Source organism: Callionymus lyra, chromosome 10, assembly GCF_982586985.1.
Source record: "Callionymus lyra chromosome 10, fCalLyr1.hap1.1, whole genome shotgun sequence".
NCBI classification, from domain to species: domain Eukaryota; kingdom Metazoa; phylum Chordata; class Actinopteri; order Syngnathiformes; family Callionymidae; genus Callionymus; species Callionymus lyra.
Genome location: NC_141827.1, coordinates 23414602 through 23432027, shown reverse-complemented (window position 1 = coordinate 23432027; position 17426 = coordinate 23414602). Strand labels below are relative to the sequence as shown.

The window sequence follows — 17426 nt, the reverse complement described above, 5'->3', positions numbered from 1 at the left end:
CCATCAAAAGTAGGGGTTGAGGCAGAGACAATGTCAAGTGTTCTTTAAAGAGGAACTTTGCTTGGGCAATGAACTTAAGATAAATGGATGAAACAAAGTAAGTTTCAGTATTTTATTTGTATTTTGTGTTTTAAATTGATTAAATATAAGGAGCAGCTGTTGTAATTCTAAAGCCTGACTCAAAAGTTAAATAAATAATTTGTATTGTCAACAGGTATCACTAGATAATCCCTTTTATCTTGAAGCTTCGATCAATCCCACTAATACTTGAGCTAATACAAACATAGAGTTACAGTAAATTCAATTTAGATTTTCATGTTAATTATTTTCTTTAGCAGGTGGAGCGAAAAACAGAGTCCTGCCTTGTAGTGATGTCGATTTTTAGTAACACTATAAATAATGAAGGAGTCAACATTTGAAATATAATTAACGTAAATTCAGCAAAAACAAAGTTAATGCAAACCTTTAGATTAGATTAGATATACTGTATGTACGCAGATGACTGTATGTGGCTCGCAGCCAGCAGTTCCCCTTTTTGTACTAGATGTTCAAGAATTTGAGAATCTATTTTCCTTCGTCAAAGTCTCACTCGACTAGGTTTTACACAAGATAGAACTGCCACCCAAAGTAAACCCATTAAAACGACACACAAAACGGACTGTTCATGGCACTGGTTTGGTGACAGCGTGTTTGCATTCATTTCCATAATAGCAAAAAAGCACTAAAATATATAAATATATATATATATATATATATATATATATATATATATATATATATATATATATATATATATATATATTAAGTTAAAAGTCAATTGAACCTGGAATCTTTTTCAACAAGTCTTTTTATTAAAAAAAAAAATGTTTGTATTTCTAGGACATTGCAAATACACTATTACAACACTAGGGGTCCCAGGCACAAATATCTTCACTCTTACCTAGTGGTGCTTTAATAAACACATTCTTATTTTCTATATATTGCTTTTTCTGCTGAAAATCATGCAGCATATGCTGAGTTGATAACAGAAAATTGAAGTGATAACTTTTAGCCTTTTAATATTAATGCTAACTAAGCCATATTTTGTGAACTTATCCTTTTTGCTATTGCAAGCTATTCCAGGATAATACATAACTTAAAACATGTAATTGTGGATGATAAAAGACATTATATTTAAATAATACTTTCTTCAAAACATTACATTTTATTAGTGGTAATTAAGTACTTTTTATCCAAATCATTCACATATGTGCATTGATCTTCACGCAGGTCAAAACAATGAAAATCAAGATTTAAATCAGGTTAATTTGTGTATAAAATGTGATATTTTTAGGCTTTTTTATTGTTATCTGGGTGCTGTTTTAGTGGTCCAATATTTTCTGTTTTCTGCCCACATGTACAAAACTACTTATAGAAGCAACATAATGTCAATAATTATATTGTTTTATTTTTCATTCACAAGCAAACTCAGTTTATGCGGAGTTTTTGTTTGTGATTCCACCTTCCCGCCCAGTTATCACACTTAAAACCTGAGGATTGTTTCTCTGACATCATTAACCCATTTCATTTGTTCCGTTGCATCACGCGGCTCTTTAATTACCACCTCCAGCAACACAACAAGTGTTGTCTGATGTGTAGTCCATCGGAAAAGTCCATCACTGTGCAACGACCCGGATGACTTCAAACACCGGGAGACATTTTCTGCTTGATTAAAGAACTAATCATCGCGTCGAGGAGGCGGCAGAAGGCGACTCTCGCGGTCTTACCGTCAGTTCCTGCAGTTCGTTGAGGAGTCCGTTGTGTTTGCTCAGGAGGAAGTCGTTGGCACTGCCGGTCTTGGCTATTCTTATCCGGGCCAGTCTCGCTTTCTAGATGAGGGAAGATGAAGAAAGGGTTACAACTTAGTCGGGCGGAATTCTGCCAGCAGTGAATTTTTTTATTTGCATCCTCTGATGATAAAAAAGCGGCTCTTTCATGAAGCTTGATTGGCAGTTACCACTGAAGAGAGGCTTATTCACAGGAGGAAAGAGTCACATCCGAGCAAAAAATGATCTTTTAAATTTGATCCAAAAGACTAAAGAATGTTGACAACAGGGAGTGAAAAACAAATCATCTATATTTCCTGACTAACAGACTGTCGGCAAGTTCTGTCGTTATAATGGCATTTTCTTAAAACTGATTCATAAAAAGTTGACTGTCTGTCCCTCTTCTCTCCCTGTCTCTCCTCCCCCTCTCCTTATCTCTCCATCCCCAATCTCTTCTTTCTTCTCAAGTGGTTCAAAGCAGTTGGACGTTCTCGCAGAGTCTGTTTATGTTGAGGATTCTAATGATTCACAGCAACTTTTTTTTCTTTTCTCTTCTAAGTGTTAAACTGTAAACGGTCTTGAAATAATTATCTCCTGATTTAACACTTAATTAAATTAAGCTGAAATAGAGAAAAGTCTGTATAGTTGTAACAAATAATTAAAGTAAAAAATGGCAGATCTGAATCTCATTTTGAAGACAACGGAACCAATTAGTCATGATTGGATTATGAGGCCTCATGAAAACACTGATGCTGTATCATGATACACTTTGAAAGGCCACTAGATGGCACCCTCTGTAAGAATAAATGCCAGATTTCATTGAATTAGAAGATCAGACCTACATTTTTATAAAGCAGAGAGTGACATCTAGTGGCCTTTCAAAATGAAGAGACTGTTTCACGAAGCTTCATAAACCCATCTCTAACAATAAGTAAATCGAATGAGGTAATACTTCTAGTAAATATATCGACTGATCAACTTGAAGATGATGGAATTCATGATCCGTTATAGGTCTGTAACATGGTTTGATAGATTGTTCTTGGTTGTGTTCTGTATTTGATCTAATTTTCTGCCCGTTATAAATTTTATGTAAACAAAAAAAGGAAAATTCAACCACAAAAATGCAAGAAAAATAAGGTTTCAAATAAAAACATCAAAAAGTAAAGCCTTGTAAAGTAAACTTGTGAAAAAAGACCTGCTTTATATTCTGAATAAGACCATTCTTGGTATGTCACTGTAGAGGAAAGGCCGCTGCTCGTTTTCACTTCATATAAGGTGTTCCTTTTTGAAGAGCTCGTTCGTTTTAAAAGTATCATTATGCATGTTAAAGTATTATTATGCATTTCTTTGGCTAAATTGCCAAATTGATTAATACTTGATAATAAAATTTAAATCTTTCACATGACATCATCAGCATACGTAGTAGCTTTGTAGCTGTAAGGCTGGCGACTCCTTACCTAAACCTATGTACCTTTTGGTGACATATCAAGCAACCACAACATTATGTCTAAATGTATTTAGTTTGCTCAAACAACCACAGATTGAAAGCTGATTATTATTTTCACTGTTGCTGTCTGGCTGTAGAAAAAAAAAAAAACTTAGACGCAGACATGAATCAAACGCTAACGGCTCTTTACTGTGTAAACTGAAGAGTAAATTGGGTCTGCATGATGTTTTTTAGCAGCTGTGGTGTTTCTGCAAAACAACCAGGAGGATATATCCACTCTTCATCTGTTGCTCTGCTGGACATAACTACATTTAAGGAGCAGTCGATGAAGCCAACAACAGCGTTTAGAATTCTGCGCCAGGCTGCAAATGGGGAAGGATGGTTGAGATAACATTTCTGCGTCTCTGTGTTTGTACAAATGAGTGTCTTGTGCAGGCGTCTGTAGATGTGTGGTTTGAGTCGAGGAGCGCGAGACGCAGAATAATAAGTCTGGGGGGTTGTTAGATTAAGAGGTCTGAAAGTGTTTTTTCGGGCGCCTTATTTTCTCTGAAGGTCCTTCGATCGCTAACATGAGTTGAATTACGATGTTTGAAATATGTCTGTGGTAGTCCCTTTGACAGGTCTCGGTTCTAAATGACATAAATCACAACAGGGTTTGTTATATCACACACATCGTCTCAACCAATACTGTATGACTCGCTTTCTAGAGTTCATTCCCGCTCCGTCTTTGACAGGGCTCTTTGAAGGGAACTTTTTTTTAGAGATAAATCACGTATCGGTTATGATGAGCTGCTCTAACGGGCCTTAGTGCTGTCCAGAGCTCGCTGATGATAGATCCTCATGGGAATCCCTCAGTTTTTCACTCTTGGTCGACCAAGCCGATCAAGTTTTCATTCGGCTCAGACGGATCGCTGCGGGAAGACACAACGTTCTCCTCCAAGACGAGCGAGCGTTAAAAGTTCGGCACATTCGAACTACTACTTCCTCACCCTTCTTTCCCCCTCTGGCCTTTTATAAAGAACATTTCCACTTTTCATTCTCTGATTTTCTTTCAAAAGAATCTGAAGTTCCCTTTCCATTTCTTGACATGCCACCTATTACCTGTGTGACCTCAGCCCATTTCCTACTTTGACACTGGAGGGCTAAAGTGGTAGAATTGTGCAGGAAATAGCACTGGACTATGGGGGTAATCATCATTTATGTGATGGCGAACATAAAGGAACAACTCTACTGAAGACTGGATACCGAGGTTCGGATGAAAAGACTACCATCAAGTTCACATCCACTACCTTTAGATTTAACGACTAAGTGCAAAAACCTTATGTCAAATTAAATCCAACAGATGACTTTAAGATTGCAGCGCTCTATTCTGCTGAAGCTGTAGAGATGGGAGGAGAGGAAAAAAGGCCTCGAGAAACGAATGAACCCACTTTGGACATCTTGGCAATCTACTGTTTTTAATGGGGCCTTAATGAGGCTCAGACTATATATTATACGTTGACTTGGATGATAAAAATTGTATTAATTCGAAGACTAAAAGTCATTAATCACACCTCTTTAAAAACAGCTGCTCCGTAAGATGTAATTGAGCAAGCATAATGACACTGAGAGGGTGAGACCTTCAATAAACCAAACAGTATATTTGAGCTTCATTTTAAACGTTAATGAAAAAGAACATTAATCAAGAATATAGAATAAAGAGTAAGGTGTTGAAGATAAAGGATTTAGTGTGAATAAATATTGCACAGGGAGGGACCACGGATTGTAGCTGTAACACTAAGAGTTGTGTTTCACAAAGTGACACAAACACACAAGGCCGACATAAAGCAGCAACATATAAGTATATTATTTTTTTTTCTGCACTGGTTTAGGTTTTGAACATTCATGACTGAATGTAGTAGGACTGTCCAGCTGTTAAACAATACTTTTTACGAGGTAACGTGTTCTTGAAGACCAGTCCGAAGAGTCTGTCATGTGACCACCAAGCTGCTTTAGAAAAGTTCATATTAGGCACTTGAGTGACTTTTTGAAGTTACTTGGAAGATAAAACCTGAAACTGAAAAGAAGAGCTTTTAACTCGTTTTGTTACGTTAGCATACAGAAAATGAGTTCCAGTTTCGATCACTACAGCCATGTTTGCACAATTACACATTCAGCTACTACAGCTTCTTGATCTGTTTAGGTTAATATTATATTAGAAAAAAACATGATACACCTTATTAAGATTTTTTTATTGTGATGGTTCAATTAAAAAAAAAAGTGTTAAAGTGTCTCCGATGTTGCTACAAGTTCAATTTATTTAATATTCTGGAACTCTTGCCAGAACAAACTGACTCACCGCTTCCCTTACTCAAAGCTCATTTCACTTCCTGCACACATATACCAGCTCCAGTGATCCAACCGTCTTATTTGCTAGAACGCCCTTCACAGTTGTCTTACCCATGCCCTGTAGTTAATCTTTCACACCAGCGCTAAACGATGCACTATCCTCCAGCAGAGTGACATTTTCACTGTTTACTCCAGGATGTTTTGTGTGGTGTCGATGTTTATTGTCACAAAATCCTCAGTGATTGACATCCAAATGGTGCTAATGACAGTTTCTCAGGTTCCATGAAAGGCTTTCAAGGTTTGCTTTCCCGGGATGAGGATTTGTTTTTGACACATTCGTATTCTGTTTTTCAATAGATGTTAGATTGCTCTGTTAGTCAGATACTGTGCTGAGAAACTAATGAATATTGTTTATCGCTAGCTGTAAGTCCTTGAAATAAACTTTTTTTAATTATAGATTTCGCTCTTTAGAAAACTCTCTCCACACATTTAGAAACTTTTCCCATACCTTTTTCTCATTTTTCATTTAGGGAATTTATAGTATCTCTGTAGTCGAACCCTTTACAGACACAGAACATCTACTTTTCGTCATAGGGTGGAAACAGATTCACAATTTTACACAAATAAAACACCACATCAAAATGTGCAGCAATAACACATAGATGAGACGTTCTATTTCACGGGCCAATCAGCACCCAGATACTGGACAGTTTGCTGTGATCGTCCATCCATCCTCCAATGGTGTGGCAGTAATGCAATCATCTGGCCAGTCTTACTTAAAGCAGCAATTTGTGCGAAAAAAAGTGATTTTGACCATTTTAATTGAAATAAATCACTCATTCGTTTCCCAGTTTTATCACAAACAGTGTGCGCTTGTGGTCAACAAGACCAAGTTATGTAATGATAAATAATAATGTAATGATGAAATAATAGATGAAGATACAAATGTGTTTGTTTATTTTAGTATTATGGCTATAGCTTAATTTTACTGTTCCCTTCCCAATGTTTCCAATTGGTTCTCTATTGTTGTGTAGCTTTTGTTTCAAGGCTTAAATTGTTTGTTTTCCTGTGAAAAAGTCCAGACTATATTTTATGGGATGTGTTTTCCCTTCGTACCATTTGCCAAAACGATTGACATTTAGCAAACTCAATCTAGAAATCTCACTCAAAGAATTTTACAAAAGGCAGTCCCACATTTATTTCGCAGTGTCAATGATAATTATAATCCATTTTAGTTGAAAACCCCTTTCTTGACACTCAATGCATATCACTTTTGAAACGGCAAGCACAACAAAAGACAATAACTAATTAAACACACATTAAAAAGCTTGTTTATTAAACATAAAATTAATCATTAACCATTTGCCCTGATCATAAAACACGCAAACTGCTTCGATCTTCAGATTCCAAAGAATACGATTGTACCTCACCACACCACCACATTCTGTGCCTTTTACAAAGTAGCTTGTTAGCTAGCTAGTAAACTCAAAAGGACAGTTTTCTGATAGGAAAGAGAAAAACAGCCTTGCTGTAGAACATTCTGCTGTTAAAAAGATCTAAAAAATATATAAAAAAATATATTTAAAAAATATGAGGCAGCAAACATCAAGTACGGCTTCACAGTCATGCTGTGAATAAAAACCTATTGAATAGTGAATAATGGTAGGGTAATGCACTGTTTGTTTATATATATTTTTAATTGACTGTGTTTTGCAAAGGGGGTCCCCCCAGCCATAGGCTGATGGTGTTTGGCATGGTGAAGTTTAGGAACCCCAGGTATATGCAGCAGAATTTATCGGTGATTACATCTGGCAAAACAATTATTTCTGAGTTAGACTCCAGGAGCTTTCCTCGGAGATAGTGATGTCAGGGATAGGGTAAGAAGACCTGAGGACATGAAGAGGGAAGTTCCTCCTAGGTGGGAGTTGACTGGAGGCACGAAGAGAACTTTCCAACATCTTCTTTTCGCTCCCGTTGTGGGACTCATTTGCAATTTTCTTTTACCGAAATGTCATACCCAGCAGATGGAAGAAAAATGATAAAAGAAGAGACAATTTCTCTCTGGCACTTGAGGGTGTGGAGCTCTGGAGGGGAGTCGATGGTTGAGGCTGGTAGAAGTTAAAAGAAATGTGAAAATAATCTATTGTCCGTGTTTTCTTTTTCTTTTCCATCAAAAGTGATGAGTTTCGCTCCCTTTTCCTTGGGCAAACGTCTTGAAGAAAACAAGTAGAATGGATGGATCGATAACATGATTAGACAGATGGAATGCTGGGTAGAATGCTAAATGTAGCTCGACCCACAGTTAGCAGCTGCAGCAAACCAAACAGGTTTGAAAAAAAAAATGTTTTTGCTATATTTTGTTGAAGAAGAGGTTCAGGTAAGGATGCCAAGCTGTTTATAAGAAAACCATCTCAAGGACGCGGCTCTGAAATCAGCCTTTTGATAAGACACAGCTGCTCTTCCACCTGAGCCCCACAATACATTTACACTGACCTTACCTTGTTGCCTTGAACCTTCATCTGTTTCTAAATTAGCTAATGTCAAACTTATAAAAGCACCTTTTGAATTAAACCGTCTCCAAATTTGACGTTAAATGCCCAAAGTTATCATCAATATAATCTCTTAGTTTGGTTTGCTTTTTGGGGAGAAACTAACATGAATCAATCACAGACTACTCAAGTGAGTGGATGAATCACACGAAGCTCAATATTTTCTCCCTGTGTGTGTGTATGTGTGTGTGTGTGTGTGTGCTGCTTCCTGTATCTTACTTTGATATTAAATGGGGTGACGGAGGTTGACGGCCGGTGGATCTCTGTCTAGACGTTCTTATCCTAATTGGGGTCAAACCTCTCCAGCAGCGTTCGTTCAGAGCTTCGAACTGCGGTGTGAAGACTTCGCCAGCAAAGTAAGTTATCTGCCATCAACTCCTTCTAGCCTTCATTTTAATGATCTGGTTAAACAAAAAAGAGTCTTCATCAAGTCAGAAGGAAGTGAAACCACAGGCCCTTATACGGTCCAGAGGTCTTCTTAATAATTCAGTCGGTCTGCCGACAGGTTTTTACATTTACTGAAAGTCTGTTTTTTTTAATTATTTTTCCGGTTGCAATTATCAGGATTTTATGAATAGTTGCCAGAAAGCGACTTCTATCAAGGTTGGATTTTAGTCAGCCTTTCATTTTACATTTATTTCGGTGAATATAAAAACACCACTTCAACCCAAGTTCATGCATTGAAATGTTGAAGGTTTTTTTCTGGCTAGTTTCTCACCAATTAAATATTAGATTCTTCGCTTCTTTTTAAAAAAATAATAATTCAGACTGTAAATATTTTATCTTTGATTTTGGTACATGGCCCATCATTGGCTGATGTATAAACATAGCTCTTCAGTATTACGCTTACAAACATTGGTGAGCTACCTGTCTTAGCATTTAGCTGTCTTGTTCTGTTTGCTTCAACATTTTATCGCTGCACAGCCTTGCTCTAAAATTAGAGATTCTCATAGTGGTCAATAACAAAGGATTTGCATCAAGTTAAGGTGGAAAAAAACATCAAAAAAGACCAAGAAGACAAATATAATTTCTACATCATAATCATAGGAAGCCAAACATGTCCTCATAAACTCTATCACAGTGAATTAAATATGATAATTGATAAACCAAATGATCCCACTTCGGCTACTTAGAACATAGAACAGTTGTCAAACATTGTTAGCTATTAAAACCAAAAATGTTTTCTGAAAATGAATAGTATTTCTGCTGGAAATACATGTTTTTGACTGGGGAGCCCACCCTTTTTTATAGGGGAAAAATAGTTTGTGTTCATGTGCAAAAAAACAAAAAACGATCTTTGCGAGGGAAGATGTGTAACTATAGTAAATATATCGCAAAAATAGAGAGAGCAACAGAAATATTTTTTCATTTATTTTTGTCAATATAATGTTATTGCTCATATAAAAATGTATATGTTCTAAATAGAGGTCTATCATATGTATTTTCTAGGAAAAACAAAACAAGTGGTAGGGATTTATAACAGAGAGGGGAGAGTTTTTGAAGGCTAAGATTATGGAAAATAATAATAATAATAATATCATATAATTAAAAAAGTATATTACATGTACCTTACCAAGAGAACGTCTTCCCTAATTGGTGGGTTCATAGTAAACCTGTATTCATAAATCTTTGAGCTTCATGTATACATTCGTCACAGCATGTGTTCAAAATACCTTATCACCTAGTTCAAGAATAAAGTTCAAATTGAGGGACGTTTTCCAGATTCCTGCCACTTGAAAAGTCTAGCAGAATAATAATATTTAAAATCAATTAGCAAGTAAAAAAAAAGGTTGTGCAGAATATTAATTAAACTACTCTTTTTTTTGTGTATGTTTGGCCCTGTAAGTAAAAGCTTGTCACAGTTAATAATGGAAACATCCTTGAATTTGTTGAATTCGTTGAAGAATTCCGTGTAATTAATATGTAATACAGAGGTTTCACTTTTTTTTTCCTTCCAAATGCTTTCAACGATCACATGCTGATGTTGAAGGCATCGCAAATGAGTTAGATAACAGAAACACACACTTTGATCAGCTCTTTTAATGTGACAGATTTGGGCTTTGAAAGGAGTGCGATTGTGGTGTGAGGTGTGTAATAGGAATTTGTCGAGCGCATGAAAGTGAAAGGAAAACTTTTATGAAACGTTTTTTTTATGAAACTTTTATTCTCTCTCCTTTTGTTACACCATGAATACACTATAGAAATTAGGGTTGGTGTAAAAAGACTTCACAGAAAGTAGCTGTTCAGTAAACGGTGAGAGGGATATTTTAGGATGAAAATGGTTGACATTCTTAAACATATGAATCATCGTTACACATTTAGTATTGCCATATTAGCATGCAAAGACAGAAACATGACCACATGCTTGTTAGAATATGAAAAGACACTGACCCTTACCTTCTGAGCCCTTCGCTTGTCCGCCCTCTGGTTTTGGTGGTAGATGCGGCTGAAGTTGGAGACGATGACAGGGACCGGTAGAGCGATCACTAGAACGCCGCTCAGCGAGCAGATGGAGCCGAAGATCTTTCCAGCAATCGTCTTTGGTACCATGTCTCCGTATCTGAGGATGAGATGAGTCTGATGTAGACATTTATGAACTTTATCCAGTCCCCTAAAACTATCTTAAAACATTAAATCATACACTTGTAAAACTTGAAAAAAATTCAGATAAGGACATTGCAGTTTTATCTATTAACAGTTGTTTAGCTACTGGTGGCCGAAAACAAACGTATTTGTGGTATCCCTTGGGTTGTGTCCAAGTCAAGGTGAACCACCTCGTTGGCTGCCAGAAATAGATATTCGGGCCGCTCATGTACTCGTGCGTGGTCTGTTTCGAACCAATGAAAAAAATCCTTGTGGAAAATGGGCAGCAAAGAAGCCTAAACTTCTTCCGATTGCTCCCTCAGATTTTCTGAGTCGACACTGAAGTGTTGTTAACTGACACGCACTCCCTACAACAACCCTAAGTCATGGGTCTGTCCTTGGTCCTCCTAGTTTAGCATGTCTGGAACACCTTATTAGGTGGTGCCCAGTAAGCTTTAAGACAACATGTCCAAGCCACCTCAGCTCAGTGGTTCTTATTTGAACCTCTACAAGATGTCTGAGCTTTTCAACGTCTTCATCCCTGTGTTTCATCAAAAGTTATCGTATTTTTTTTCAAGTCAAGTTTATGTTTTTCCCCCCTGGTTCAATTGCTCCCACCAAGGTAAGTGTGTTTTTAAGCGACCATATGCAATGCAAAAATCCTCAAAAATAAGCGATGCTTCTATTTTGGACCTTGACAGACTAGACCAGCCATTTTATTAGGCACACATGTCCAACTGCTCGAGTCTACAATTGGCACAGGCTCACAGAAATTGGACAATAGAAGATTAGAAAAACGTTGCCTGGTCTAATAAATCTCGATTTCTGCTGCAACATTTGGATGGTAGGGTCAGAATTTGGCGTCAACAACATGAAAGCATGGATCCATCCTGCCTTGGATCAACCGTTCAGGCTGGTGGTGGTGGTGTAATGGTGTGGGGGATATTTTCTTGGCACTCTTTGGGCATGACAGTGATTTCGCTAGACTCAAATGGTCCCCAGAGTCACCAGATCTCAATCCAATAGAGCACCTTTGGGATGTGGTGGGACGGTTCTGCCGACAAATCTTAAGCAACTGTGAGATGCTTTCATGTCAATATGGACCAAACTCTCTGAGGAATGTTTCCAGTACCTTGTTGAATCTATGCAACAAAGGATTAGGGCAGTTACAATCCAGTACTAGCAAGGCGTACCTAATAAAGTGAAAGTAAAACTTTTCCAGAAGTATAAACAGTTAACCCGACCACACAATGAACTCCACTTTTAATACAGTGTACATGCTGGAAGCCCAAGACCAGAATCAACCTGAAATGAAGTGTACCTGCATGAAAACCACTATAATAAACTCCACTTCATCAAACCAAAGGAATCACGAAAAAAAAACAACTTTGTACAAATCTGAGGTCTAAATACAATAAATAATATCAAAATTATAGACATTCGATCCTGCCAGGCAATCTATTTACAAAAAAAGTGTCTAAATTACTCAAAATGCTGCCACACAGGAGAATCTCATTCTTGCTGGCTCTGTGAGTACAAAAGGTCGGTCGCTAAGACACAAAAATCTGCAGAGTGCAAAAGATGTGAGGGGACATTCATTTCATTTCGATGGCACCTATATTTCCAATTTCGCGAGAAGCCGCAGGCAAATTCCTGAACTGGTCACGTTGTAGGCTGGTTCCTGAGACCTTTAACATCAGCTTTACAAAAACCATCAAGGATCACGCGCACACGTGTCGAAGCCAGAGTCTCTGTAAAACCATCATCAAGAGTGACCGGGAAATCAGAAACTTTTGACCTTTTTCTTTAATACTTTAATACATTTATGGGTGCTGTAGTGTTTCTATTGGACAAATAACCACTCACTCATAAGGACAATTTAGGGTCATCTATGTTTTTAACTGGGGAAGGAAACCAAAGTCAACCTTCAGATACCTGTGCAAGACCAAGGGGGAAGACAGAATATGTTATATAAGGAAGATATAAGATCTTTTTTTTCCCGCCACCCACTGAGCGTTAACTTAAATAAGCAGTGATATAACTTTTCCATTCAATGCATCTTGGGTTTCTAATCTTTGACTCACCAAAAAAAAAAAAACAGCAAGAAAAATCAAATAGTTGATGAAGTGCAATTATCATTGTAAACAGTGGCGATCAGACCTGTCATCTCTTCTCTTGTGTGCATCTGTAATTCTCTGCTCCCATGTGCTCCATAATAGTTTAATTACACAGGTAAATGGCAGCCGTGCGACTGGTCCCAGGCCAAGAGCGAGACCCGTTCTGCTATCTGCGTGACTCAGACTGTCGACAACAAAGCGCTGCCAGCCGCGTCCAGTGCCAGTAACGGGCAGCGTCTGACTTGTTGGCAGGAGCTCGTCTGCCATGACGGCGTGTAGTGGAACAAATTGATTTGAAAAGAGACTTCTGGGAGAAGCTTGAATCCGGTCCAGAAACAATCGTCTCCCACCGCTAACTTCATCTTCGATTGATGATGCCGAACAATAGTTGCCGGGGGAACAATTGGGTAGAGAAGAATTAAGAAACAACAGGCATTGAATGCTTCATAAATGACATTTTTGAGGTTGAAAAAATACTTTTTAAAAAAAGATTTTGTCCATTTTCAGAAATTATCCTTAATTTGATTTATTAAAGACATATAATTGGTGTTTTCTGACAATAATAAAAAAAAAAGATGTCTGTTTATGATATATTCTAGGAGAATTTCAATTCAAGTTAGTAAAGAAGAAATATACAATAATTCTAAATTTATGGAGAAAGCACAAAAACATTTTAAACAATGTTAATTTTTGTGACTTGATGGGCTTCATTAAGAGGTGTCTTAATTTATAGAGTTGGTTATGCCCTAATTTTAATCTGTTCAAAGCAATAGATTTTAAGATGTATTGTTATATTTATAAAAATGACTATTTAAAAAAACTTCTTCCATCCATTAGTACCTGCCTGATGCTTTTTTAAAATTCTTATACTTTTAAATTTCTTCTGAAATTCAGGAGAGTTGATATAAAAGTGCTCGACTGCTAATCTTTATAAATAAGTCTCCAATTCTTCTCTTCAGAAATGTCATAATTGCCGATCTCCTGCCAACACACGCCAGCCTGAATAGCTGAGGGATTGAGGCGAAATCAAGCGTCTGCTCAGCATGGAAGGAACTCAGTTTGGAGGAAGATAGAAGATCGTTCTTAAGTGATCAAAGCAGCTTGACGTGGAGATGAAAGACAACATATCAAGATTACTTTTAAGATGCTACCCTGGTGACGATCAATGTTTGTGTTTGTGTATTATGACTTTTTTCCAATTTACATGAGCAACCTTTTATGTGGAATTAATGTTTTGTGATTTATTCGGCATGTTCAGCTACAAACTTGCGTTACCATGTGCGAGCGAGGTGTGTGAGTTGCAGTGTGTGCACAGTTGTGAGTGTGAGCGCTGGATATGAAAACTTGTATGTTCATTATTTCTTTTCATATGTATCCTACCTGCATATAGCAACTCTTAAGGACACGTGTGTGTCAGTTAGAAGGAAGCAAAGCAAGTGTTGGAGTCAAAACAATAAGGTTATTTTATTTGTTGATTTAAATTAGTTTTGCTTTTTTCGATGCAGTCCGACCGAGCAGGTTTTTGAAGCGTGGCGATGCAAGGTATTTTCTGATCAGGGACAATGTTGGTTATATTCTTTTTATTATTGGAACTGCTTGGATTTTGAGAACAATTAGAAAAATAACTCGTTGCTCTTGAAGCAAAGGTATTGGACCTTGAATTTTTGCACAGAAAATTCCTCTGAAAGAAGTTGTTCACACATAGTAGCACCACTGTAGTTTCTTAACAAAGGTTGTTGTTGTTGTTTGAGATGTATTGTAAAGGAGTTTTAACCAATCCCTTTAAAGAGTTGACTTGATGTTAGCATGACGCTGCATTGGAGGCGCCATCAGTGACTCCTGCTCTCTCGATGGCAACTATTTTTACTGATCGTTTGTTTCTCTGAACCATCTTTTGGATGTTTTATTAAACTCTTTATTCACTGTCGTCTGTTTTACATAAATATAATTATACTGAATTGAGCTAGACAGGGCAAACCTCGAGCAAGGGACTTATTTATATTGTTAAATTTCCATAAAATAATATTGATAGCAGTGAGGTCACTGGCAGTACTATTCCAAAACTCACTTGCACAACACACACTGAGAAGAAAATGTTGCTGCTGCGTTTGCTCAACAGAAAGTGATTAATACTTTGAAGAATTCCAGGATCCAGATGGTAATTTGGGACAACACTTACATCAATGATAATAAAACAAAAACCTTTACCTTAATAATGTTATTAAAATTGTTTTTTGTTACTTTGCCTACAAATGGGCGAACAGTTCAGCACCTAGTGATAAATAACAATATATTAAAAAATGATAAATAACCCCAGGTCCTACTTTTGGAAAGTAATGTTCAGAGAACAATGAAAAATAAGTTTCTCATTTAGGACACTTTCCAGGTGAACTGTTTTTGAAAGGTTTTAGTCAGTTAAAGATTGACTGAAAAACTACTAGATTGTGAAATACAAAGTTTTTAAAAGAAGACAGATTTATGAGAAGGTTTGATGAAGCACGGTGAGAGCCAGAGCTCACTGAGGTCATGTCCAAAGGAAAACTCATTTCCTACCGTCTTTTTCTCACTATGTTTGAAAAGTGGACCGTAAGTAATGACCAGGTAGGGCTTTAGGTTGCATTTAAATGGTTTTATTGCTGACCTGCTTTCAGTGACTGAAAACGCAGCAGGACTTTTGTAAATATGATAGTTACCGTCTTTGTTTTAATGGACGCTTGCTAGTCAAGACTAGTTTGTGACTTTTCTACTTTCTGAATCCAACAAAGTCCTCCAACACTTCAGTAATTTCAGTTCATCTTGATGATGAATTAATTCTGTCTTCTGACAGCAAAATCACTTCTTAAACCACACCTCCCTCCTTCTTAACACTTCTGTTTCTCAGAAACAGATTGTCGACAGGTCTAGAAACACGAAGGATTGATGAGGTTTTGACCACAGGTCTGATTTTTGTCACAGGCTCACAATCAGCCGAATCATTTCACACTTTATTCCTCTCGTCGTCCTTCTGCTGATAACGGCCGACACAATCCTGGCCTCGTCTCTTTGCCGCATCCTTGAGTTTGACATTCATGTGATGTCTTTATTAGAGCGCTGAAATATTTAAACTGTTGCTCTTTCCTGTGTGTCGGCCGCAGCCCCGTCTGTAGGAGATCGTTGAGGCAACAGAAAGGTACGACCTCTGCAACACACTCGCTTTGGCAAGAGCAATCAAAAGCAATCATCTCATGATTTAATCTCTAAATAAATCTTGATGATGATGGAATGTATGCAACTTTAAATACTAAATACAAGGAATGCCCAAATATTTCCGATGTTTATGAAAGATCGTAGCATATGAAAGATCCGGCCCAACTAGACTCATTAAAACATTCAAATAAGTGCTTTAGATCTTCTCAGCTATGAACGACTGATTTGTTTACCTGGAACTCCTCAGGCTTCTATGTACAATAACTGTAAAACAATTTTAAAAAAGAGACTTAAACCTGACAATATATGATATGATCTGCTCTGTACTTCTTCAGTTTATCCACTTGATGGTATCATTTGAACGACTCACTACTACATTTTGTTTAAGTTAAAATAACAATGATTTGTTTCAAGCCCATCTTAAACCCTTGCTCACCAGGCTAGATAAGTACGGTGGAAAGACACTGCCATCCTGGCTCAACAGCTTAAAAATACTATATGTTTTATTTAAGTATATACAAATATGTGTCTTTTTTCTTTCAGTAAGTAAGTAAGTAATTGTTATTTCTAAAGCGCCTTTCAAGACCACGGTCACAAAGCGCTTTAACAAAAAAAATCAATATACAGCTAAAATATATACTTTAAAAGGCCAAGACACATAAGAAAAACACAGGAGTCCCAGAAAATCAGGGAAAAGCCTGCACAAATAAAAATGACTTTAAGATGTTTCTTGAAGGAGTCAGTAGATCCATCAAACACAGAGAGAGAGGACGATAGTTCCAAAGCTTAGGAGCAACAGCCTGGAAGGATTTCTCTCCTCTGGTCCTGAACCGTGTGCAAGGAACCATCAGTAGATTCTGATCCACAGACCTCAGAGCCGGAGCTGGAGTGTAAGGCTGGATCAGATCACTGATGGAAGGTCTGACCATGAATAGTTCTGAAAGTAAGAACCAGAATTTTAAAGTTGATCCTGAAAGAAACTGGCAGCCAGGGAAGAGTTTTAAGGATCAGAGAAATGTGAGTTCTTCTTCTAGAGCGTGTCAGACTTCTCACTGCAGAGTTTTGTATTAACTGCAGGTGAGACAGATCTTTCTTGTTAAGACATAAAAATAAACTATTACAGTAGTCTAAACGAGAAGACAAAAACCCATGGATTACAAGCTCCAGCTCGTGTTGTGACATCATTTTACTAAGTTTCGTTTTAGTTTTTTAATCTTTAGAATTTCCTTGCAAACTTCCAAAGAGATTTGACAGACCTTAGATCCAAAGTAAATACCAAGAACAACATATGATGGAAGGATTTTAGTTATTATCTGCTTTTATTTTCCACTATAAAGAAAGAAGGTCCATGTTTGTGATGTGAAGATATAAAAATCGAGGGTAGAAGAAGATTTGAGTGTGTCAGCTTAAC

At 37.2% G+C, this 17426-nt stretch overlaps 1 protein-coding gene across 2 annotated transcripts in view; it reads right to left on the bottom strand.

The window, feature by feature from the left end:
- Positions 1-17426, bottom strand: part of LOC148070994 (A-type voltage-gated potassium channel KCND3-like) — a 65217-nt gene that overhangs the window by 6579 nt on the left and 41212 nt on the right. Inside the window, exons 3-4 of one of the 2 annotated variants that reach the window (XM_087801457.1) lie at positions 10521-10689; positions 1767-1868 (exon numbers count right to left, since the gene is read on the bottom strand). In XM_087801457.1, coding sequence (XP_087657583.1) covers positions 1767-1868; positions 10521-10689 — 271 coding nt within the window. The remainder of the gene's footprint in view (positions 1-1766; positions 1869-10520; positions 10690-17426) is intronic. The other variant, XM_087801458.1, reaches the window with a different exon arrangement.